Here is a 23,996-nt window from a genome sequence, read left to right as displayed (position 1 = left end):
GTTATTTTCTTACATAATTATCCATTCCTTATCTGTACCTTTCTTCTAACCAATAGTAACATTTATCCCATATCTTCAAATATTCTGAATCCTCTCTTTCTTCAATCATCAAAGTTAATCTATTCATTTCTGCACAATCTAAAATTTTTCTAATAATTTCTCCTTCCAGAGGTATTTTCTCTGCTTTCCAGTTTTGCACAAAAACTAACTTGGTTGTTAAGTGAATCCGATTTTCCCATGGATTTTGCTCGTCAGAAGGTCGCATCTAGGGAGCCTGCGACCGTCATAAACATGAACCGGTTTGCCAAGGCTCTGAATTTTGATCACGCAACCATGGGGAGGCTGCAGCGGTCGTAAGTGTGAAAAGTGGTCGTAAGTCGCTTTTTTCAGTGCTGCAGTAACTTTCAACAGTCACTAACTGAACTGTTGTTCAGTCGAAAACTGCCTGTATAGTCGGTCCCTAATTATTCCGTAGACTGAGTCAGAAAGAATTTATTCTCTAAATTCAGATTTGAACTGAAGCCCAATAATAGCAGAAATCTAACCCGAAGGCTCAGGCTGAGGCATTAAACAAAGATTGTTAATTATTCAATCAACCTGCAGTTTATAAGACAAAAAAAAAAAAATACCTCCAGGCTCACTTTAAGTGAAGCAAGACTCTTAAAAAGCCCATCAGTAGACTTGTTGTTCTGGAGAAGATTCCAGAAGATTTGCGAATTAAACAACAATTAAATCAAAACTTCTGATTTAATTCAGAAGCTCTAAAAAAGCCAACACAGTTCTGGGCTGCATAAACAGAGGGATAGAATCAAGATCACGTGAAGTGCTAGTACCACTTTATAATGCCTTGGTAAGGCCACACTTGGAATATTGCATTCAGTTTTGGTCGCCATGATGTAAAAAAAGATGTTGAGACTCTAGAAAGAGTGCAGAGAAGAGCAACCAAGAGGATTAGGGGACTGGAGGCTAAAACATATGAAGAACAGTTGCAGGAACTCGGTATGTCTAGTTTAATGAAAAGAAGGACTAGGGGAGACATGATAGCAGTGTTCTAATATCTCAGGGGTTGCCACAAAGAAGAGGGAGTCAGGCTGTTCTCCAAAGCACCTGAGGGTAGAACAAGAAGCAATGGGTGGAAACTAATCAAGGAGAGAAGCAACCAAGAACTAAGGAGACATTTCCTGACAGTTAGAACAATCAATAAGTGGAACAACTTGCCTGCAGAAGTTGTGAATGCTCCAACACTGGAAATTTTTAAGAAAATGTTGGATAGCCATTTGTCTGAAATGGTGTAGGGTTTCCTGCCTGGGCAGGGGGTTGGACTAGAAGACCTCCAAGGTGCCTTCCATCTCTGTTATTATGTTATGTTATTGATCTGGGCTGTCAAGACATAAATATTGGTTTCCCAGCAGCAAGAAAAACCCCGTTGTACCAGTGGTGGGTTGCTACTGGTTCTCCCCGGTTCGGGAGAGCCGGTAGCGGAAATCCTTTGTTTTTAGCCCAGCTGTAAGGCACAGCAGAATGGATTGCCATGGCTCAGCTGTATTTTTATTCAATGCACTTGCGCAAAGTGCAAGTTTGGCGCATGTGTGAGAATAGCTAGCATGCGCCTGGCAATCGCGTGCAAAGTGTGTGCACGAAGCGAACCAGAGGTAAAACCGGTTAGAACCCACCACTGCGTTGTACCCTTCCTCTTTCGCACCAGATGCAATATTAAATCTACCCCAAACACAGTGAGTGGATTGTGTTGAGGCAGGTTGGAAATGATCCAGTTTCTGAACTGGATTAATTCAGAACGATACGATCTCTTATATGTCCTCCTCGGTACTCTTTGTCTTATAAACAAAATCCCACACTCCATCTTTCCCCATCTACGAAGCCAGGAGAGAAAACCATCCACCCATTCGCGTCCTTTCATCCATCCCTCTCTCTCCATACAGTTTGAAAAACAAGATTGATTGTTTAGTTTTGAAAACTTTACTGTGCAATGTGTGTTTTTGTATAATATTTTTTTCCATTCTTCTATCCTTTTCAGGATTCAAAGAATCTCTCTCTCTCTCTTGAAAGAAATTTGTGGTGAAGGTTGCATCACACCATTAATAAATCCATGCAAGTTAGAAGCAGGAAAGCAATTACACACCAGTTTCAAGGACTATTGTCCATTAAAATTTACTCGGAAGAATATCAGCCTCTGACCCACTTAGCTTCATCAAAGAAGCCACATGGGCTACATGGTCCTTGGAGATTCTCAGCCATCCAGGTCATGTTTGTCCCAAAGGTACTTTTTCAAGAGGCAACTGGACTTTCTGTTTGTTTTTGGAAGATGTTTTGCTTCTCCTCCAAGAAGCTTCTTCAGTTCTGGAGAAGCTTCTTGGCTGAGAAGCAAAACGTCTTCAAAGAAGAAACCAGAAAGTCCAGTTGCCTCTTGAAAAAGCATTTTGGGGACCACATGGGCTGTGACAATCTTGCAGAGAGACGGGCAGCAAATAAATTGAATAAATAATTATTTTTGGTTAGAAAAATCTCTCCCTAATATAGGTGGTCCTCAACCTTACGACCACAACCAAGACCGGAACGCTCATCACTAAGTGAGGTGGTCATTAAGTGAGTTGTAGCAACTTTACCTACTTTTTTTTTTTTTTTAGAGCTGCTGATCCAATTCTACAGAGGAATTATTGAGTCTGTCATTTGCACCTCTATAACTGTCTGGTTCGGTTCTGCAACCCAACAAGAAAAACACAGACTTCAGAGGATCATTAGAACTGCAGAAAAAATAATTGCTACCAACCTGCCTTCCACTGAGGACCTGTATACTGCACGAATCAAGAAGAGGGCCGTGAAAATATTTACAGACCCCTCGCAACCTGGACATAAACTGTTTCAACTCCTACCCTCAAAACGACGCTATAGAGCACTGCACACCAGAACAACTAGACACAAGAACAGTTTTTTCCCGAAGGCCATCACTCTGCTAAACAAATAATTCCCTCAACACTGTCAAACTATTTACTAAATCTGCACTACTATTAATCTTCTCATAGTTCCCATCCCCAATCTCTTTCCACTTATGACTGTATGACTGTAACTTTGTTGCTGGCAATCCTTATGATTTATATTGATATATTGACCATCAATCGTGTTGTAAATGTTGCACCTTGATGAAGGTATCTTTTCTTTTATGTACACTGAGAGCATCTGCACCAAGACAAATTCCTTGTGTGTCCAATCACATTTGGCCAATAAAAAAAAAATTCTATTCTATTCTATTCTATTCTATTTGGCCGCGATTGTTAACTGAATCAACCATAGTTACTAAATCTGCAAATCCAGTTTTGAACCTGCAAATCCAGGCTCCCCCAATGGATTTTGTTTGTCTGAAGCTAGCTGGGAAGGTCACAGAAAGAGATCAGATAACCCTGACATGCTGCAACAGTCATAAATATACACTATTTGCCCAGCAACGGAATACAGGCATTCTTACAACAGTTTCATTTAGTGACCATTCAAAAAGCACTAAAAAAAGGGGCTTATGACCATTTTCCACACTTACAAACATTGCATCGCATTGCAACTCAAGGTCACGTGATCAACCTGTGAATACGTGGCTACTGCCTCATATTTATGATGGTCTCAGGTGTGCCTGGGCTCATGCCATCCCTGTTTTGTGACCTCCTGAAAAGTGAAGTCAAGGGAGGAACCAGATTCCCTTAAAACAACCGTGTGACTTCGCAAGACGAAGTTATTAAGGAAATAATGGAATGTGCTGCAATGAGCAAATTGACATTCGAAATTAGAGAACAGGAAGATAAGCAATATTATAAGATATGGGACTTATTTTATCAATGGTTAGACAAGAAAATATGGTAATGAAGTTTGGTTGAGATCTTTATAATACAGGAATTGTAGAAATATACAAAATATAACATAAAGAAGTATTATTATTGGAATGAATCAGAATGATGAAATGAATGGTACAATATAAGTCAACCTAAATTTTAGAATATTTTGTATGACGTGAGGGAAGAAATAGTTAGAATTAAATAAATGATTAATGACGACAAAAATATTGGATATATATTAGATTGATAAAATGTGAAATTAGGTAATTTACAAGCTATGATTATGGTGAAAATGCACAAAAGATTTGTATCCAACCAACACACTGTTTGTATTTGCAATTGAAGATGGTGTTATGCTTTGATGTATGTTTGTTTAAAAATTAAAAAAAATCTTTTTTAAAAAACAACCACCACCACGTGACTGACTGCAGCGATTCATTTAACAAACTGTGGCCGGAAAGCTCGTACAATGAGGCAAAACTCAACTCGTCTCACTTAGCAACGGAAACACTGGGCTCCACTGTGATTGTAAGTCGATCTGTACTGATCACGCTGCAATGGTCACAAGAGCGAGGACCAGCTGAAAGGTTTTTGGTTTTTTTCCCCCAGGATTGTCCTAACTTAAAATGTTGGCTAAACGGACAGTTTTTAAATGGAAGATTAACTGGAAATCATTCTACGCAAAGAACTCTGAATGTTCGCTAACTGACTTCACAGGAAGGAATGTGCTGATCTCACGGCTTTTTATTTATTTATATATATATATATATTATTTTGCACCCAGGGCTATTTTAAAACTTTAAGCTTACAATTTACATGCAATGACTTTTGAGCTGCACTGAGACATGTTCAGCTATGCCACAAACCTGAGGCCTCCTATGCAAATTTGTACAGCTCGTATCCACCCTGCATCTTCTAATTCTAATCCACCCTGCATCTTCTAAGCCGCCCTGAGTCTTCGGAGAAGGGCGGGATATAAATTCAAATAAAATAAAAAATAAATAAAATAAATAAATAACAAAATAAATAAATAATTATTTTTGGTTAGAAAAATCTCTCCCTAATATAGGTGGTCCTCAACCTTACGACCACAACCAAGACCGGAACGCTCATCACTAAGTGAGGTGGTCATTAAGTGAGTAGTAGCAACTTTACCTACTTTTTTTTTTTTTTTAGAGCTGCTGATTCAGTTCTACAGAGGAATTATTGAGTCTGTCATTTGCACTTCTATAACTGTCTGGTTCGGTTCTGCAACCCAACAAGACAAACACAGACTTCAGGGGATAATTAGAACTGCAGAAAAAATAATTGCTACCAACCTGCCTTCCATTGAGGGCCTGTATACTGCATGAATCAAGAAGAGGGCCGTGAAAATATTTACAGACTCCTCGCATCCAGGACATAAACTGTTTCAACTCCTACCCTCAAAACGACGCTATAGAGCACTGCACACCAGAACAACTAGACACAAGAACAGTTTTTTCCCGAAGGCCATCACTCTGCTAAACAAATAATTCCCTCAACACTGTCAAACTATTTACTAAATCTGCACTACTATTAATCTTCTCATAGTTCCCATCCCCAATCTCTTTCCACTTATGACTGTATGACTGTAACTTTGTTGCTGGCAATCCTTATGATTTATATTGATATATTGACCATCATTTGTGTTGTAAATGTTGTACCTTGATGAAGGTATCTTTTCTTTTATGTACACTGAGAGCATATGCACTAAGACAAATTCCTTGTGTGTCCAATCACACTTGGCCAATAAAAAATTCTATTCTATTCTACTCTATTCTATTTGGCCGCAATTGTTAACTGAATCAACCATAGTTACTAAATCTGCAAATCCAGTTTTGAACCTGCAAATCCAGGCTCCCCCAATGGATTTTGTTTGTCTGAAGCTAGCTGGGAAGGTCACGGAAAGAGATCAGGTAACCCTGACATGCTGCAACAGTCATAAATATACACTATTTGCCCAGCAACGGAATACAGGTATTCTTACAACAGTTTCATTTAGTGACCATTCAAACAGCACTGAAAAAAGGGGCTTATGACCATTTTCCACACTTACAAACATTGCATCGCATTGCAACTCAAGGTCACGTGATCAACCTGTGAATACGTGGCTACTGCCTCATACTTATGACGGTCTCAGGTGTGCCTGGGCTCGTGCCATCCCCATTTTGTGACCTCCTGAAAAGCGAAGTCAAGGGAGGAGCCAGATTCCCTTAAAACAACCATGTGACTTCGCAAGACGAAGTTATTAAGGAAATAATGGAATGTGCTGCAATGAGCAAATTGACATTCGAAATTAGAGAACAGGAAGATAAGCAATATTATAAGATATGGGACTTATTTTATCAATGGTTAGACAAGAAAATATGGTAATGAAGTTTGGTTGAAATCTTTATAATACAGGAATTGTAGAAATATACAAAATATAACATAAAGAAGTATTATTATTGGAATGAATCAGAATGATGAAATGAATGGTACAATGTAAGTCAACCTAAATTTTAGAATATTTTGTAGGACGTGAGGGAAGAAATAGTTAGGATTAAATAAATGATTAATGAGGACAAACAAATTGGATATATATTAGATTGATAAAATGTGAAATTAGGTAATTTACAAGCTATGATTATGGTGAAAATGCACAAAAGATTTGTATCCAACCAACACACTGTTTGTATTTGCAATTGAAGATGGTGTTATGCTTTGATGTATGTTTGTTTAAAAATTAAAAAAAATCTTTTTAAAAAAACAACAACCACCACGTGACTGACTGCAGCGATTCATTTAACAAACTGTGGCCGGAAAGCTCGTACAATGAGGCAAAACTCAACTCGTCTCACTTAGCAACGGAAACACTGGGCTCCACTGTGATTGTAAGTCGATCTGTACTGATCACGCTGCAATGGTCACAAGAGCGAGGACCAGCTGAAAGGTTTTTGGTTTTTTTCCCCCAGGATTGTCCTAACTTAAAATGTTGGCTAAACGGACAGTTTTTAAATGGAAGATTAACTGGAAATCATTCTACGCAAAGAACTCTGAATGTTCGCTAACTGACTTCACAGGAAGGAATGTGCTGATCTCACGGCTTTTTATTTATTTATATATATATATTATTTTGCACCCAGGGCTATTTTAAAACTTTAAGCTTACAATTTACATGCAATGACTTTTGAGCTGCACTGAGACATGTTCAGCTATGCCACAAACCTGAGGCCTCCTATGCAAATTTGTACAGCTCGTATCCACCCTGCATCTTCTAATTCTAATCCACCCTGCATCTGCTAAGCCGCCCTGAGTCTTCGGTGAAGGGCGGGATATAAATTCAAATAAAATAAAATAAATAAAATAAATCCCATATTTTATAGTATTGTTTTATCTTCTTGGACTTTTTATTATTCTTACCGAGTCCAATTTCTCAATGCGGTTGAACCTATTTGTGTCCCGAGTGAGCAGAGGGAGGCTTTCAGAAATAGAGAAACCTCTTTTCAATATTTGTACCTCTGACCTAGCCATCTGCCAATAACAAAGAAAGAAAGAAAAAAATTGAGGTTGTCACTTTTTCCTGTCTTTTGGTGAAGCTAATTAATAAATACTGTAGGTTTATTTATTTTTTTCCTGTCTTTTGGTGAAGCTCATGGATAAATACTGTAGGTTTATTTATTTTTTTCCTGTCTTTTGGTATTAGTATTAGTATTTATTAAATTTCTATACCGCCCTTCTTCCGAAGGACTCAGGGCGGTTTACAGCCAACATAAAAACTATATTTATAAATAGAATTAAAAGACAATATAAAAATCTAATTCAATTTGGCTAGTACCTATTAAAAATTATTCAAAAAACAACGATAAAACCCCACTTAAAACAATAGTATCTTAGGCCATCCCCGAACATGATATGGGCCTCCACTTGGTGAAGCTAATGGATAAATACTGTAGGTTTATTTATTTATATATATATATATATTATTTTGCACCCAGGGCTATTTTAAAACTTTAAGCTTACAATTTACATGCAATGACTTTTGAGCTGCACTGAGACATGTTCAGCTATGCCACAAACCTGAGGCCTCCTATGCAAATTTGTACAGCTCGTATCCACCCTGCATCTTCTAATTCTAATCCACCCTGCATCTGCTAAGCCGCCCTGAGTCTTCGGAGAAGGGCGGGATATAAATTCAAATAAAATAAAAAATAAATAAAATAAATAAATAACAAAATAAATAAATAATTCCGTTCATCAGCACATGAGGCAGCTTTAATTAATTATAGTCCCACCCACGATACCACTTGTTTCTTTCAGATTTCTTTCAGCAAATCCAGTTAATTATCAGGTCAACCTTGGGTGTTCAAACCCAGATCTAGGATGTTGTTGTTGTTTTAAATTAAAATTTAAGAATTTTTTTTTCCTATACATTAGTTCAGGGGTCTCCAACCTTGGTCCCTTTAAGACTTGTGGACTTCAACGCCCAGAGTTCCTCAGCCAGCTTTGCTCTGGGAGTTGAAGTCCACAAGTCTTAAAGGGACCAAGGTTGCAGACCCCTGCGTTAGATTGTATGATAAATAGGTTAAAATAATGGTTTAAAACTGATTTATCTTTTCTGTGTGTCCACAAGTCTTAAAATAGCCAAGGTTAGAGATCCCTGATCTAGATGACTGAAAATCCCCATAGACAGCCAGTGGCAAATCCTGAATTCGATAGATAAAAATAATTTAGTTTAAAATATTTGGGGGAAGGGGTTTTTTTAGTCTTTTTTTTTTCCCTTGGCAATCTGAGTTTATTTGAGTAAAAAATCCTGTGGGTGTTTTTGTTAAGGAAAACAAAGCAGCACCTAATAACTCTTTAACTTTGCGGTAAGCAAACTTCTGCAGCCGATTCTACAGAAATGTAAGAAAGCAGGACTTTTATTATTCTTTTTTTTTGGTAATTTTTAAAAATTTTTTTACAATAAACATACATAACAGCCTCTTCAATCCAATTTCAGTATGTCGGTGGGGTGGTTATTTTTTTGTACAATTTCAGGATAAACATCTCTTGCATTCATCTATTCTTACATTGTCCAACTCTCTTACTCAATCAATGTTTAATTCAATTTAATTTAATTCAACAATGGCTATAACATTTCATACTCTCATTTCATGTTAATTTCCCCAGATTAATATTTTGTTTAATAACATTATTCATTTCGTCCTCCTAGATTAATTTAATTCAATTGCTTCTCTTGATAACGATTTTTTTTGAATTTTTTTCCTTGCATATCCTTCCTTCTAACCATTGATAAAATAAATCCCATATTTTATAGTACTGTTTTATCTTCTTGGACTTTTTATTATTCTTACCGAGTCCAATTTCTCAATGCGGTTGAACCTATTTGTGTCCCGATTGAGCAGAGGGAGGCTTTCAGAAATAGAGAAACCTCTTTTCAATATTTGTACCTCTGACCTAGCCATCTGCCAATAACAAAGAAAGAAAGAAAAAAATTGAGGTTGTCACTTTTTCCTGTCTTTTGGTGAAGCTAATTAATAAATACTGTAGGTTTATTTATTTTTTTCCTGTCTTTTGGTGAAGCTCATGGATAAATACTGTAGGTTTATTTATTTTTTTCCTGTCTTTTGGTATTAGTATTAGTATTTATTAAATTTCTATACCGCCCTTCTTCCGAAGGACTCAGGGCGGTTTACAGCCAACATAAAAACTATATTTATAAATAGAATTAAAAGACAATATAAAAATCTAATTCAATTTGGCTAGTACCTATTAAAAATTATTCAAAAAACAACGATAAAACCCCACTTAAAACAATAGTATCTTAGGCCATCCCCGAACATGATATGGGCCTCCACTTGGTGAAGCTAATGGATAAATACTGTAGGTTTATTTATTTATTATTCATTCGGAGCGCACAACTAAAAACATTTACATCTGAAAAACCTGCAGGGGAACTTTTTTAAAAAAACAACAACACACAACTGAAATGCCTCGCTTTCTCTCCTGGCATTCCTTCTAAGCGACAAAACACCCCATAAGTTTTCCTAATTGCACAATTGTGACACTTGGCACGGGCGTTGTTTGCTTTTACTGCATTGCATTCCCAAGCATGTGATCGGAGCGGAGGAGAGCGGAGGGAAAAAAAAGGGCCCTTTTCATTGGAAAATTCTTTAAAAAAAGGAAAGTGGTGAGAATTCTTAAACACGCAAAAGTGGTGAGAATTCTTAAAAACACAAAAGTGGTGAGAATTCTTAAAAACGCAAAAAGCAGCGATGTTAAGAGTCCCTTTGTCCTAAGGAAGCCGCGTTTTCTCTTTTCTGCAGGATTAAAAAGATCGGAGACAATGTTGCACAGGCAACAAAATGGGGAAAAAAAATATATCTTGCAAGGGCCGCGAGGGGCTTTTGCGCCCCAATTTCCACCGAAGGTTCCTATCCAAGTTTGTTTGTAGCCCACATTCGTAGCTAGCAGCAGAAGAGGAAGGTGGGGGGGGGGGAAAGCAAGCTTGAATCGAAGCCTCTCCAAATATAAAGTCAGGGAATTTACAGAATCAGATTTGGAAAGGACCTTGGAGGTTATCTAGTCCAGGGGTCTCCAACCTTAGTCACTTTTAAGGTCACTTTTAAGGTTTGTGGACTTCAACTCCCAGAGTTCCTCAGCCAGCTGGCTGAGGAACTCTGGGAGTTGAAGTCCACAAACCTTAAAAGTGACTAAGGTTGGAGACCCCCAGATCTAGCTGCAGAAAGCACCCACTTCAAAGAGCCACCCCCGTGGACTTCTCCCTTCTAGCTGGACTCTTGAGGATTTGGCAAATAGGTCTAACCCTGGTTTTTACGTTTAGTTTGAACCAAGAGGTGGGCAACGGTTGGAAGGCAGGGGGTCTCCAACCTGGGCAACTTTCAGCCTTGGAGGACTTCAACGCCCAGAATTCCCCCAGCCAGCAAAACTCCCAGAATTCCTCCAGCCAGCAAAACTCCCAGAATTCCCCCAGCCAGCAAAACTCCCATTATTCCCCCAGCCAGAAAAACTCCCATTATTCCCCCAGCCAGAAAAACTCCCAGAATTCCCCAGCCAGCAAAACTCCCAGAATTCCCCAGCCAGCAAAACTCCTATTATTCCCCCAGCCAGAAAAACTCCCAGAATTCCTTAGCCAGCAAAACTCCTATTATTCCCTCAGCCAGCAAAACGCCCAGAATTCCCCAGCCAGCAAAACGCCCAGAATTCCCCCAGCCAGCAAAACTCCCAGAATTCCCCCAGCCAGCAAAACTCCCAGAATCCCCCAGCCAGTAAAACTCCTATTATTCCCCCAGCCAGAAAAACGCCCAGAATTCCTCCAGCCAGCAAAACTCCCAGAATTCCCCCAGCCAGAAAAAACTGGAGGAAGTTAAAGTCCTCCAGGCTTAAAGTTGCCCAGGTTGGAGACAAGACCACCACCACCCCGTTTTAAAGGGCTACCTTGTTTTCTCTCCAGTTTGCATCGAGGCAATTTTGCATCCCTCCTTCCCGCTGCAAAACCCCGGATGGCCACTAGAGGGCCGCAACCAAGCCAATGAATGTCTCCGCCTCTTTCTGCCGCCTTCTAGCGGCCGCCCGGCAGAACTGCAGCGCCGAGCCGAAGTCCAGGCGTAAACCTTTCGTAAAAGAAGATCGTCTCTTTCCCCCACCGGCCCAGCAGCAACAGCAGCAGCAGCAGCAGCAGCAGCAGCCCTTTCCCACCGGGCGTGGGTGATGCTCTCGGGGTGGCCCCCATAAGCTTCCAAAGGGGGTGCAAATAAAAAAAAAGCCTTTGCAGGGGACAAAGACCCGCTTCCCGGGGAGGAGGAGGAGGAGGAGGGAGGGGGTCCTGGATGGCTGAACTCACATTATTCAGAAGCTCTGCAGAGGATGCGCTCGCCGGCTCTCCATCCCCCGCGCTCCTGCGCCACACCTGTCCTCACCTGCAGCCTAAACTCCGCAGCTCTCGGGCAGCTTTCCCACGGCCCGTCAGCCCCCAGGGCGCGAGGGGAGGGGAGGGGAGGGATGGGGAGGGATGGGGGGGAGTCTCCGTCCCAGGCCGGCTAAATCGATGGGCGAGACGGCGATTCCAGCCAGCAGCCGCAGCGATCGGGGTTTTGTTGTTTTTTTTAACCAAGCGATGCGCAAAAGAAAAAAGAAAAGAAGCCCTTGGATCCTTAGGCGCAAAAAGGGGCTTGGAAGCCGCGGAGTTTTGCACAGCTGGTGTTTTTCTTATTGTCCCGATTGGCTTTGGCCAGGAGTAGCAGCTCTGCGAAACTGGGCTGCAAAACACGGCATGGTTGAACCCCATGCATGTTGCTCGTCTCTTTCCTTGTATTTTTCCTTGCATTCCTTGTATCCCACCAGACTTGAAATCCTAGGCTTAGAAAGCTTGGAACTCCGTCGCCTCCAACAATTTATTTATTTATTTATTTTATTTATTTATTTTGTCACAACAATATATGTAACTATCATACAGAAAGGTTATATAGTATATAAAGGTATAAGCATATATATATATATAGGAAGAAGAAAAGAAAAACAAGACCTAAGTTTAACTCACAGAATCATCTATTGTAATGTCCTTCCTGTTAAAGACTACTTCAGCTTTAATTGCAATAATACTAGAGCAACTAATAGATTTAAATTTAATGGTCAACCGCTTTAATCTAGATTGCAGATAATATGACTTCTGTTAACAGAATCATCAGTGCTTGGAATACTTTACCTGACTCTGTGGTCTCTTCTCATAATCCTAAAAGCTTTAACCAAAAACTGTCTACTATTGACCTCACCCCATTCCTAAGAGGACCATAAGGGGCGTGCATAAGAGCACAAACGTGCCTACCGTTCCTGTCCTATTGTTTTTCTTTTCTTCTTCCTATATATATATATATGCTTATACCTCCTAATATTTACTCATATATGTGTTTATATGCTATATAATCTTTTTGTATGATACCTACATATATTGTTGTGACAAAATAAATAAATAAAATAAATAAATAAATAAAGTATTTTACCCTCCCTAGCAGGGGTCTCCAACCTGGGCCACTTTAAGCCTGGCGGACTTCAACTCCCATTATTCCCCCAGCCAGCTTTGCTGGCTGGGGGATTCTGGGAGTTGAAGTCCGCCAGGCTTAAAGTGGCCCAGGTTGGAGACCCCTGATCTAGAGAACATAAAAGAAAATCTCCTTTGAGCCAGCTCAGTTTCCAGTGATGTCCTAGTTATACCCCTAATTACGTTTTCAAGCCAATTATACAAAAGAATTACTCATGGTCTATTTTCCAAGATAGATACCTGGCCAGCTTTCTGGGAGTTGAAGTCCTCCAGGCTTAAAGTTGCCCAGGTTGGAGACCCCTGCTCTGATGGCCCGTGAGAAAATTATGGCGGTCCGCAGAAAAATCATTTGCATTTTTATATTGCACTAAATACTGTTTCTCTTTTTAAAAAATTCATTATTAGTGGCCCGCAGGATTTACAATTATGAATTTAGTGGTCCCTGAGGTCCGAAAGGTTGGTGAGCCCTGCTCTGGAATATTGCAGTCCTCATTTAGCAAGCCCTCCAAACAGAGAAAAGGGGTTCCAGCTGATGAAATAAGTTGTGCGAAGGGATTGCGGGAGCGAAAAGCGAGACGTTTCAATTCCTGTAATGTTCAGCCATAGACCTTTGGGAAGTCTATGGAAGGAGTGGGAGAATTCCAGTGGCCAGATTGAGAAAGTCCTGAATTTATGTTCTCCCAGGGCTGGTAATTCAGTGTGGGGCAGAAGTTTTATCACTAAGATCACACCTAGAATACTGCACCAATTTTTTGGGACCGAAGTTGGAATGGGCACAGAACTTCAGGGAAAGGAGCTGAAATTGTGGTTTTGGGCACGTTTGAAGATATTGGGATTCTACTCCAATTCCTAATGTGACTCGTGAACAGAAAAACAACATTTCTGCTCTCTGGATCCACACATCGACACCTTCAGGACCTTCTCAGGAAGGGGATCTTGGAGCCTGGCTGTAAAAATCACCCAGTATTTCCAGATTCGGAGAACAGCTTTAGGGGAGACATCGAAGTAAACGTCTCGGCGTTATCACTTCTAAGCTGAATGAAGTCTCACCCACCACCTTAAAAAGCAAGGATGGCCTCGCTTAGAGATAAGATCACACCCAGAATACTGCAGCCAATTTTGTTCACCATACTACAAAAAAGATGTTGAAACTTTGGAAAAAGTTCAGAGAAGAGCAGCTAAGATAGTCAAAAGGCCTGGAAACTAAAACATATGAAGAACGGCTGCAGGATTTGGGTCTGGCTAGTCTAAAGAAAAGAATAATTAAGGGTGAGATGATAGCAGGGTTCCAGTACTTGAGGGCTGCCACAAAGAAGAAGGGGTCAAATTATTCTCCAAAGTCAGGGCAAGAAACAATGAATGGAAACTGATCAAGGAGAGAAGAAACCTGGATTTATAAGCTACGCAGGGCACAAAATACAAGTGAACCTTCTAAAGGCCACACCAGGATTTAACTAACTTGAATAGACAACACTAGACAATAGACAACATTCCTGGAAATTTCAGATATGTTTGTGATGATGTAGTCCCAGAACCAGAGCGCTGTCTTATTTTATTCACTTCTTCGTTAGATTTATATTCACCATTGTTCACAGACTCACAGCAACGTTAACCATGGGCTGCTTCAAAGGTGTTTCCTTCTTTGCATTTCATTAAATATGCGTACCTCTGAAGGCCACTGCGGTTTGGTTTCACAATCTCTGAACAGCCTAATTTTTGCTAAAGCTCGACTTAACGACCAAAATCGAGCCCCAGATTTCTGTTGCTGAGCGAGACAGTGGCTCAGGGAATTTTTGCCCGCATCTCGTGACCTTTCCTGCCATGGTTGCTAAGTGAATCACTGCAGCCGTTACTGGACACAGTTGTTAAGCGAATCTGGCTTCAAGCAATTCGGCAGTTCGATTGTCATCGGCTCAACGTTGACTCAGCTTCTGTCCTTCTGAGGTCAGTAAAATGAGGACCCAGAATTATGTAAAATCCTTAGAGAGAGCTGTGTATATGACATATATAAGTGGTATATGTCAAAGTGCTATTTCTCTATTTTCTATCTATCTATCTATCTATCTATCTATCTATCTATCTATCTATCTATCTATCTATCTAGAGATTATAAATACACCCACAAACACACTTACACATATATTTATATATTTATATATCAGTGAGTGCATTATCTCATAAATGCCATAGGCTAAATAAATAATAAAACCCTGTAAGAAAACCTCATTTAAAAAAAATACAATGGAAGTGAGATAAGATCAACCTTTGGTTTACTCAAGGCCTGATGACCCACCTAAGCAGCTGACTCATCTGGCTGAGCAAGTCAAAAGGTGAAGAGAACCAAGGGCTGTTCCAGTCCCCTGAGGAACTTATCCATGTTCTGCAGGCAAACAAAAAATTACCAGAAGTTACTCATCAAATAAGAACTAAATAAGGAGTAGGTTTCATCCCATCCTCTTCATACTTAACTTAGTGTAGAAAGTTAGCACCCACCCCTCTCCTAAAAGAATGAAATATTTTGAGAAATATTAAAAAGGCAGGATATTATATTTGGGTGAGAAGTGTTTTTGTAGAGGGAGAAAGCAGCCCCCATCCTTCCTTAATAGCCCACAGCAGATCTCAGCACTTAAGAGATAAAGATAGAGATAGCTCTAGTCATAGGCAAAGCAAATACTGCAGGCAGAAATCCATTCAAGGCAGGGTATTTTGAAATTCCCTACAGCAAGGTTTTTTTTGTTTTGTTTTTTAATTTACATTTATATCCTGCCCTTCTCCGAAGACTCAGGGCGGCTTACAGTGTATAAGGCAATAGTCTCATTCTATTTGTATATTTTACAGTCAACTTATTGCCCCCCCAACAATCTGGGTCCTGAACAAAGGTAGGATTAGCCCTCAGCCATAATAGGAATTGCCCAACAAGCCCCTTCATTGCATTGCCCTCAGAAACTTCAACCAAACTTAGCTCAGACAAACACCTAGGACTTTGTACTTTGCCTATAGAGCCAGCTATGACCCCTACATGGCCCCATGGGAGTCTGACAACAGCCAATGTTCTTGCACAGGAACAGGAAGCTCAAGTGCAAAGCCTAAGAGAAGGTTAGAGAAGAGAAGAAAAAAACCCACTTTCAAGTCCCATGTGGTCAGCTGCACCAGAACCACCCATGTGATTCTGCTAAACCATCACTAAGCCATCTTTCCAACCAGCCTCCATTTTGTCTCCGGTGCCTTTCTCCCGCTTTGGAACTGAACCAGATGGATACTTCTTCCCACATTAGGAATATCTTATATATTTGCTCTGGAGAGCTCTGTGCTCAGCAGATGTCAAGCAAGCTTTGGCAGATTTCTGAAAGACCTTGTCCATTTCACAAGACAAAAGGCAGTGATTTAAGCTCGGCAAAGAGGCCACGGATAGCCCAGATCTTCTCAATGACTGACAAAATACAAACGGATCCCACTTTTAGAAAAAGGGGAGATTCAGCTGCAATGATCCAAACCCAGGATCAATGCCCAATCGACGATCTTGGGAAATAGCATGCCTCCTTTGAAATGCTTGGGTTGCTGCATTGCTACATCTGCCATCTGCAGATAGACAGCATAAAAACACCAGATTTGAATGCTCCTTCAATAGGAACATTTCTAAGCTGCTGCCTGATGAATCCTTCAAGGCTAGCCATTCTTCTAATCTGCCATGATTAATTTCACAATTACTTTCAGAATCAATACACAATAGCAAAAAACCAACAAAAATAGAAAGGAATCAATAGTAAAGGGATGCAAAGTAGCAAGAAACCAGTAGTAGTAGTAGTAATAATAACAACAACAACAACAACAACAACAACAGAGTTGGAAGGGACCTTGGAGGCCTTCTAGTCCAACCCCCTGCCCAGGCAGGAAACCCTACACCATCTCAGACAGATGGTTATCCAACATCTTCTTAAAAATTTCCAGTGTTGGGGCATTTACAACTTCTGCAGGCAAGTTGATCGTGCCATAATAAATCAAACTATAGTTTTGTTTTCCTTAAAATTGTTATTTATCCCATTTCAGTTAAAATGTTCCAATCTTTGTTTTGGCCACTCACATAAATAGGTGGATCAAGTTTTCACTGTAATGCTTGATTATATTTTTATGCTTTAAGAGAAAGCTAAATAAACATGTAACTGAGAAGTCCAATTCAATGCCGAACGTTAATTTTGCAAGCGTTTTTTAAAAGCTGCATCCAAAGGGTGAGAATCTTTGAGAGAAACTTAATTTTCTAGTAGTAGTTTTTTTAACAGCAGTATATTTCTCTGGTAATCTTTATTTTTATTTCGTTTTTTCAGCATCCAGTTTTCAGAATAAAAATCCAACTCAGTCTTATGCCCATGATGCATGTACATACATCTCAGTGAATTAAAAAATTCCTCGTGAAAAAGTCTGTACATATTTGCAAATAAAATGAAATGAAGATCAAGTTAAAAAATAGCAAGTATTTCCTTTTTTAAATCTTCAACCAACATTTACAGGACTGCAGTTTGGGAATCTTTACAAAAAGTCCACTACTAACTACAGAACTTCCCATTTGAAAAATAAACAGTACAAGAAACAACAACCCCCAAAAATACACAGAATTAACAGCTCTAGTTTGTATTTATCTTATATCTATAAAATATTTAAATATGCAGCATTCTCTCTTTCTCTCTCTGGAAATTTATCACGCATCATTATCCTCATCCTCTCCCCTAAACTAAATAGTTAGTTTTCTAACAATTTTACAATTACACATTTCCTCTGTTCAGCTGTCATGTGCTCACAAGCCTCCAGAACATTTGCTATTATTAAAGTCTGTTGAATTGTTTTGGCTTTTACCCAGATTCTTCCATTCATTCCTAACACTAGCTCAAAAGGATAAAGCTGTCCCAAATCCGACATGATTTCACAATCTGGAGCCAAGAGTCTGAAATTAAAACAATGGAGAGAGAGAGAGAGAAAAGAAATCAATTCATGACATAAATCCGATCTGAATTATTAATAGATTATTTTTCTTTTAAACCCTAGCCAAATATCCTTGTTAAGAGTCAAGACTGGTTTCAATTTCTCCTTTCTGGGAAAGCAGTATTGTTATAAAATGAGGCCTAAGATCTGAAGTTCCATGTAAAGATATAAAACAACTTCTCTATAGCTTTTGGGTGCAAGTTTTCTGTTTGTTTGTGTGTGTGAGAGAGAGAGAGGGAGGGAGGGAGGAGAGAGAGAGATCAGAGTAGCAAAACCCCTGAAAACGCTGATGAGATCTGTGTATTGAAGAGAGCTAGTGCTGATGGGAAATGAAATCCATTAAACATTTTGATAAAAAGGAAGAAACCAGAAGTAAAAAAAAAATCACGAATCTAAATTTACTGTACAACTCAGTAAATTGAGCCCACAATTTATGTTGCTAAGTGAGACATTTGTTTTTTTTTACTATTATTAAGGTTTTATTATATAAAATACAAAGAGGATAAGAAAAAATAGGAAATTGAGGGAAGGGAGTGTGGAAAAGTGGGTGTGAGATACAAGGGAAAAGAGAAAAAGAAAAGGAGGCTTTTTTAGTATTTTGAAGGGAAAAAAGTGAAAAAAAAATTTTTTTTTTCATTTTTTTTAAAATAAGGTCAAAGAATTTGAAAGAATACAAATGAACTTTGTAATAAAAATTGTGACAGTTCACAAAGATTACTAGATGCAAATAGAAATACACACATTTCCATAGCAAGGGAGATAAAGCAGGAATGGTTAAATTGATTCTTTTATTCAAAGAGGAAAATGTGTTTTTATTTAGATGTCACTTCTGGAATTTGTGCTTGTGAGGGGGAAAAAATGAAACTTTGACCTTGGTTTTGTTGATTAGAAAGATTTGTGTTACAGGAATTACGCTAGTTATATATTAATGTGTAAAAGCAAAAAGTTGAAGTTGGAATGTGTTTATCTTGTACTGTGCTAAGAAGAGTTGGAAGTCAATGCTAAGTGATACATTCATTAAGTGAGTTTTGCCCCATGTTACAGCTTTCCCTCAATTGTGGCCGTAAATTGAGGACTGCCTCCATTAACTGATTTTTTTTTTAAAAAAAGAAACCTACACTAGGAAACACGGGAAAGGCATAAATGACGTAGTAAGAATTCCTTGACACCTACTTTCTTATCAGGCCTAGCGAGACCTTGAATAAAAAGCCATCCTGTCCTATGATTCCCATGCCGTTCGCCCGGCTGCTGCTGTCTATGCAGACCATCTCGGGTTCCATATCTTTATTGGCCACGATAAATTGGCCATAAATAAGGTCACCCACCTAAAGAAGGAAAGAAAAAGCAGCCATTTAACAGTACAGATTTACATTCTGCCTTTTTCATTAGAAGCGCAAAGGTTGTGTCCTCACCACTCTGCGCAGGATGACCGAGTAAGAAAAGAAGTCTGTGTAAAGTACCTCAAGTAGGCAACAGAATGATCCTGAACTCTGGTTCCAGATCAACAACTGAACTGGGCCTCTGTGGCTCAGACTGCTAAGACAGTCTGTTATTAACAGCAGCTGCTTGCAATTACTGCAGGTTCTAGTCCCACCAAGCCCAAGGTTGACTCAGCCTTCCATTCTTTATAAGGTAGGTAAAATGAGGACCCAGATTGTTGGGGGCAATAAAAGTTGACTTTGTATATAAATATACAAATAGGATGAAGACTATTGCTAACATAGTGTAAGCCGCCCTGAGTCTTCGGAGAAGGGCGGGATATAAATGCAAATAAATTAAATAAATAAATAAATAAATAAATAAATAAATAAATAAATAAATAAATAATAAAAATACTATCTCACAGTAAGAAAACTGCAGTCATTGAAGGCTCATTGAGGTTAGTTCGGCATGACTCCCTTTGAGGAGAGTGTCCCCCAAAGGTGCCCTTTCAAAAGCCACCTGGACTTTTTCTCTTGAAGATGTTTCGCTTCTCACCAAAGAAGCTTCTTCAGTTCTTGGATGAGAAGCAAAACGTCTTCAAGAGAAAAACCAAGGAAGTCCAGTTGTCTTTTGAAAAAGCACCTTTGGGACAATCGTGACCTGGATGACTGAGAAGCTCCATAGACACTTGAAGGAACGTGATCTTGTGTGTGAGAACAGAAGCCTCACAGCTACACAAAAGAGCATTCATAGCATCTCCATGCAACTCAAGGAGGATATCAGAAAACTCAAGAAAGTTATCATCTTTTCCCCAGTACAGGAATGGTGTTGGTGCTAGTTCTCATTAAACAGGAAAACCAAGCTCATCTGTTGTAGAATGGACACATCGGTCAACTGATTTGTGAAATGTTGTCCTTTTATAGCTTGGTCTCCTCATCACCAATCTCTTTCCACTTATGACTGTATGACTATAACTGGTTGCTGGCAATCCTTATGATTTATATTGATATATTGATCATCAATTGTGTTGTAAATGTTGTACCTTGATGAACGTATCTTTTCTTTTATGTACACTGAGAGCCTATGCACCAAGACAAATTCCTTGTGTGTCCAATCACACTTGGCCAATAAAATTCTATTCTATTCTATTCTATTCTATTCTATTCTATTCTATTCTATTCTATTCTATTCTATTCTATTCTATTCTAATGAACAATACCCCAAAGAAGTCAAAGGGAAAAGAGAAAAGAACCAGGGAGAGAAACTAATGATTTTAACGGCAATACACGATTATACTTAATATTTAGCCTTCAGTAGATCAATGAGCTGCACTTCCAGTTCGCATTCTCATATAACCAGATGTACAATCTGCTTGCTATCTCATATGCCCTCGTTCCCCAAAGGTTTGCCTGCTCTTAAGATAACATCTTTGAAATTCAAGTCATCCTGGTGACCCATAATAATGTAATCGTATTAGATCCGACCCCACCGCAGCTTCTTAAAATAGCTAAATCTTACTGCAAGGAATAAACCCAGGAGCATCTGTTTTTTTCCAGATTAGAAGTACTGACTGAACATTTACCTTCTTTCTTTCTTTCTTTCTTTCTTTCTTTCTTTCTTTCTTTCTTTCTTTCTTTCTTTCTTATTTATTTATTTATTTATTTCATGTCCAGATCAAACCTTATGAGCCCTGCTGGTGCAGTACTGCAGACTACTTCTGCTATCTGCCAGCTGCCAGTGAATCTCACCAGGCTCAAGGATCACTCAGCCTTCCATCCTTCCGAGATTCGTAAAATGAGGACCCAGATTGTTGGGGACAAGAGGCTGACTCTGTAAACCGCTTAGAGAGGGCTATAAAGCGATATATAAGTCTATGTGCTATTGCTATTGCTAAACTACCATAATGAGGCCAACTTTTTCACTTTGTCGTTGCCTGGAAAGAAATCACTTTCAGGCAGGGGTGAAATGCTACCGGTTCGCTCCGGTTCGAACAAACCGGTAGTGATAAAACCTACCAGTTCGACTGAGCCGATAGTTAAAAAAGGCTACCGGTTTCTTCCAGTATTTCCGACGATCAGCTGTACCGCACGGTTTAGCTTTACTAGAAAGCAGGAAATCCTGCTTTCTAGCAAAGCTAAATCACACGGCACAGCTGATCCCCACCCCTCACTGCTCTACTTACCCAAGCCTCCTTTTGGCATGTATTGCGCATGCAAAAAACAGCAAACCGGTAGCAAATCGGTTCAGTTTTCACCACTGCTTTCAGGGCAAACCACAATATCAAACCAAGAAGCCAGATCAAACATGTTGACGCTGAACACCAAACTCTAAAGTCACGGCTCAAATCACACTCAGGTCTGCTCAGAAATGTCCCTCGGTACAACAGGATGGTTTTCCTGCTCCTCGCGGTGTTTGAGAGGGTTCCTCACCTGCACATTCGGCCTGTTCCTTTTGGTGGCTCCTTCAAACGCCAAGTAAGAGAGAGAGGCATGCTCGCTGCCTCCAACATCCAGTTTGAATATGTCCCCAGCTTTGGCCGTCACTATGCCGATCACGTGATCTCCCTTCACTGGGACATACTGGCAATAAGAAAAAAAATGATTTTTTTTTTCTTTTGGACAGAAAACAAAAGCAGTGGTATTATGCAGACATCCCCTCCCCTGCAATCTACCATGAATATAGTGCTTTTTTTTTGCAAAAAATGTACATAAATACAGCATTCCTGCCCCAAATATTTATATTTATTATGTAACATATACTATATACATACTATATACATACTATATACATATACATATATATATATGTATGTAGTATGTATGTAGGTCTTTGGTTGTTCGAGTTTTCTCCCGTGTAAAATTGGAAGTGTCTTGGCGATGTTTCGACAAAGTCTCATTCGTCATCTTCAGGCTTCAACTTCGTGCTTCTGGGAAACCTCTGAAAACCTCAGAAAACAAGTGTGTGTGTGTGTGTGTGTGTGTGTGTGTGTGTGTGTATATACACAAACACACACACACACATAGGTCTTTGGTTATTCGGGTTTTCTCCCGCGTAAAATTGGAAGTGTCTTGGTGACGTTTCGAAGAAGTCTCATTTGTCATCTTCAGGCTGGTGTTTACAGCTTTGTGCTTCAAGGAGCAAACACCAGCCTGAAGATGACGAATGAGACTTCGTCGAAACGTCGCCAAGACACTTCCAATTTTACGCAGGAGAAAACCCGAATAACCAAAGACCTACATACAAACACCCCGAAAACCTCAGAAAACATATATATATGTATGTATATGTGTGTGTGTGTAATGTGAATGTGATGTGAATGTGCCATATATTATATATACTACAGATATCAATTATATATTTATAAAAAATTACCATATTATATAAATTTATATTTTATATAAATAACATTTTATATAACCATATATAATTTAATATGATTGCATTATATATCATTATACTTTTAATATAATGAATTAAATAAGTTCATTAACACTGAGAGCATATGCACAAATTCCTTGTGTGTCCAATCACACTCGGCCAACAAAGAATTCTATTCTATTAACATAAAATTACAGTGTATTATATTTTATTCTATCTTCTTCCGGGTTTTTATAGCCATGCACACACATTTGCAGATACTGGGGCCACAAGCAGAGGCAGCGCCCCGAACTGCGCAGGCGCAGCCTCCTTACCCGCTTCTGTTGTGAGTCCACCCAATAGGTTCCCCCGGAACTACTTCCGCTCCCACTTCCGGTCTGGGCGGAATGGCCGCGGTAGCGCAACAGGCCGCATTTGGTGACTAGCAGGCCGTCGGCGCCGCGTCTCAACCCGGGCCCGCAAATCAGCCGCCCCTTCTGCGGCCCGCTCGTAGTCAGACGCAGCCGCTCGCCGTCCGCTTCGCCCTGGCCGGGCAAGATCAACGCTTCCCCCGGCATTACCACCTGCCCCACCCGCGTCTCGGCCAAGCAAGCGGCGGGACCCGCCATAATTTCAGAAAAACGGGCCTTCGGTTTGCCGCCTTGCGCCTGCGCAGAAGGAACATCCCCGCCGCTAGGCGGTTTACCGAGCGCTCGAGCTTGGATCCTTGCGCATGCGCAAATGAAGCCCTGCATCTTTCGGGTTGCAATAACAAAAACGAAGCCCTGCAAACTTGGCGTCCTCTTGCTTTTATCTGGTTGGAGAGATTAAGCAACCCTTCGGAGAGGGGTGTTTATCCCTTCTAAGAGTGCAAAGAGCATCAAACATCAGCAGACGTGGATTAAGATAATTTCTAAATTCAACGCTGGCCAGACAATTCCTTTTGTGCTGAGCATCTCTGAGCAAATAAGCAGCAGTAAAAAGCCTGGGGAAAAGAGAGACAAGATAGTGGGTGAAGGGCAAATGATTAGCATCCCTAAACTTGTGCAAAGTAACCACTTTCAACTCTTTAAGCCCATGCAGTTTTCTTGGGAAAAATTGTGACGTTGGCACGCAACATCATCGTCAACAGTGGCAAAGTTTGTTTGGAGCCATTCCTCAGAGAGACTTTTATCAACTTCCAGCACTGTAATCCAGATAACAGTGTTTGCTCAGGCTGTTTGTTTTGTCCGATCAACATCTGGGGGGAAAGTTTGGAATTTAATGAAATAGTGGATATTGTTTTGAGTACTGAAGTGCAACGCTTAACTCCGCATCAATTCACTCTGGAGTGATTGGATTAC

At 39.9% G+C, this 23,996-nt stretch overlaps 2 protein-coding genes across 4 annotated transcripts in view; both read right to left on the bottom strand.

The window, feature by feature from the left end:
- PRXL2A (peroxiredoxin like 2A) overlaps positions 1 to 11,864 on the bottom strand; it is a 57,557-nt gene extending 45,693 nt beyond the window's left edge. The window contains exon 1 of the mRNA XM_058188863.1: positions 11,707 to 11,864. The gene's annotated coding sequence lies outside the window, so the exon portion shown is untranslated. The remainder of the gene's footprint in view (positions 1 to 11,706) is intronic.
- Positions 1,072 to 23,626, bottom strand: EXOSC3 (exosome component 3). Of its 3 annotated transcripts, none has more exons than XM_058188855.1 (5): positions 22,989 to 23,626; positions 21,726 to 21,875; positions 19,048 to 19,199; positions 17,749 to 17,836; positions 1,072 to 1,107 (listed from the first exon to the last, which is right to left on the bottom strand). In XM_058188855.1, the coding sequence occupies exons 1-5, from the start codon at positions 23,406 to 23,408 to the stop codon at positions 1,087 to 1,089; spliced, it is 831 nt and encodes a 276-aa protein (XP_058044838.1). In that variant the 5' UTR covers positions 23,409 to 23,626; the 3' UTR covers positions 1,072 to 1,086. The 3 variants fall into 3 exon arrangements, with proteins under 3 accessions (XP_058044838.1, XP_058044837.1, XP_058044836.1); XM_058188854.1 differs by lacking the exon at positions 1,072 to 1,107 and adding an exon at positions 15,132 to 15,280; XM_058188853.1 differs by lacking the exon at positions 1,072 to 1,107 and having other exon boundaries at positions 17,209 to 17,836.
- Positions 23,627 to 23,996: the final 370 nt, after the last annotated feature.

This window comes from Ahaetulla prasina, chromosome 6 (genome assembly GCF_028640845.1).
Source record: "Ahaetulla prasina isolate Xishuangbanna chromosome 6, ASM2864084v1, whole genome shotgun sequence".
In the NCBI taxonomy this organism is placed as follows: domain Eukaryota; kingdom Metazoa; phylum Chordata; class Lepidosauria; order Squamata; family Colubridae; genus Ahaetulla; species Ahaetulla prasina.
The sequence above is the reverse complement of the archived record's forward strand: the minus strand, read 5'-3'. Positions and strand labels throughout refer to the sequence as shown.

What these genes read in the sequence shown, in the direction of transcription:
- EXOSC3 (XM_058188853.1), bottom strand. Translation starts at nt 23,408, where the DNA reads ATGCAGGGCTTCATTTGCGCATGCGCAAGGATCCAAGCTCGAGCGCTC. An exon ending in TGGACTCACAACAGAAGCGG is followed by an intron (nt 21,876 to 22,988) that starts GTAAGGAGGCTG and finishes TCTTATTGCCAG; the next exon opens with TATGTCCCAGTGAAGGGAGA. An exon ending in GGAACAGGCCGAATGTGCAG is followed by an intron (nt 19,200 to 21,725) that starts GTGAGGAACCCT and finishes TTCCTTCTTTAG; the next exon opens with GTGGGTGACCTTATTTATGG.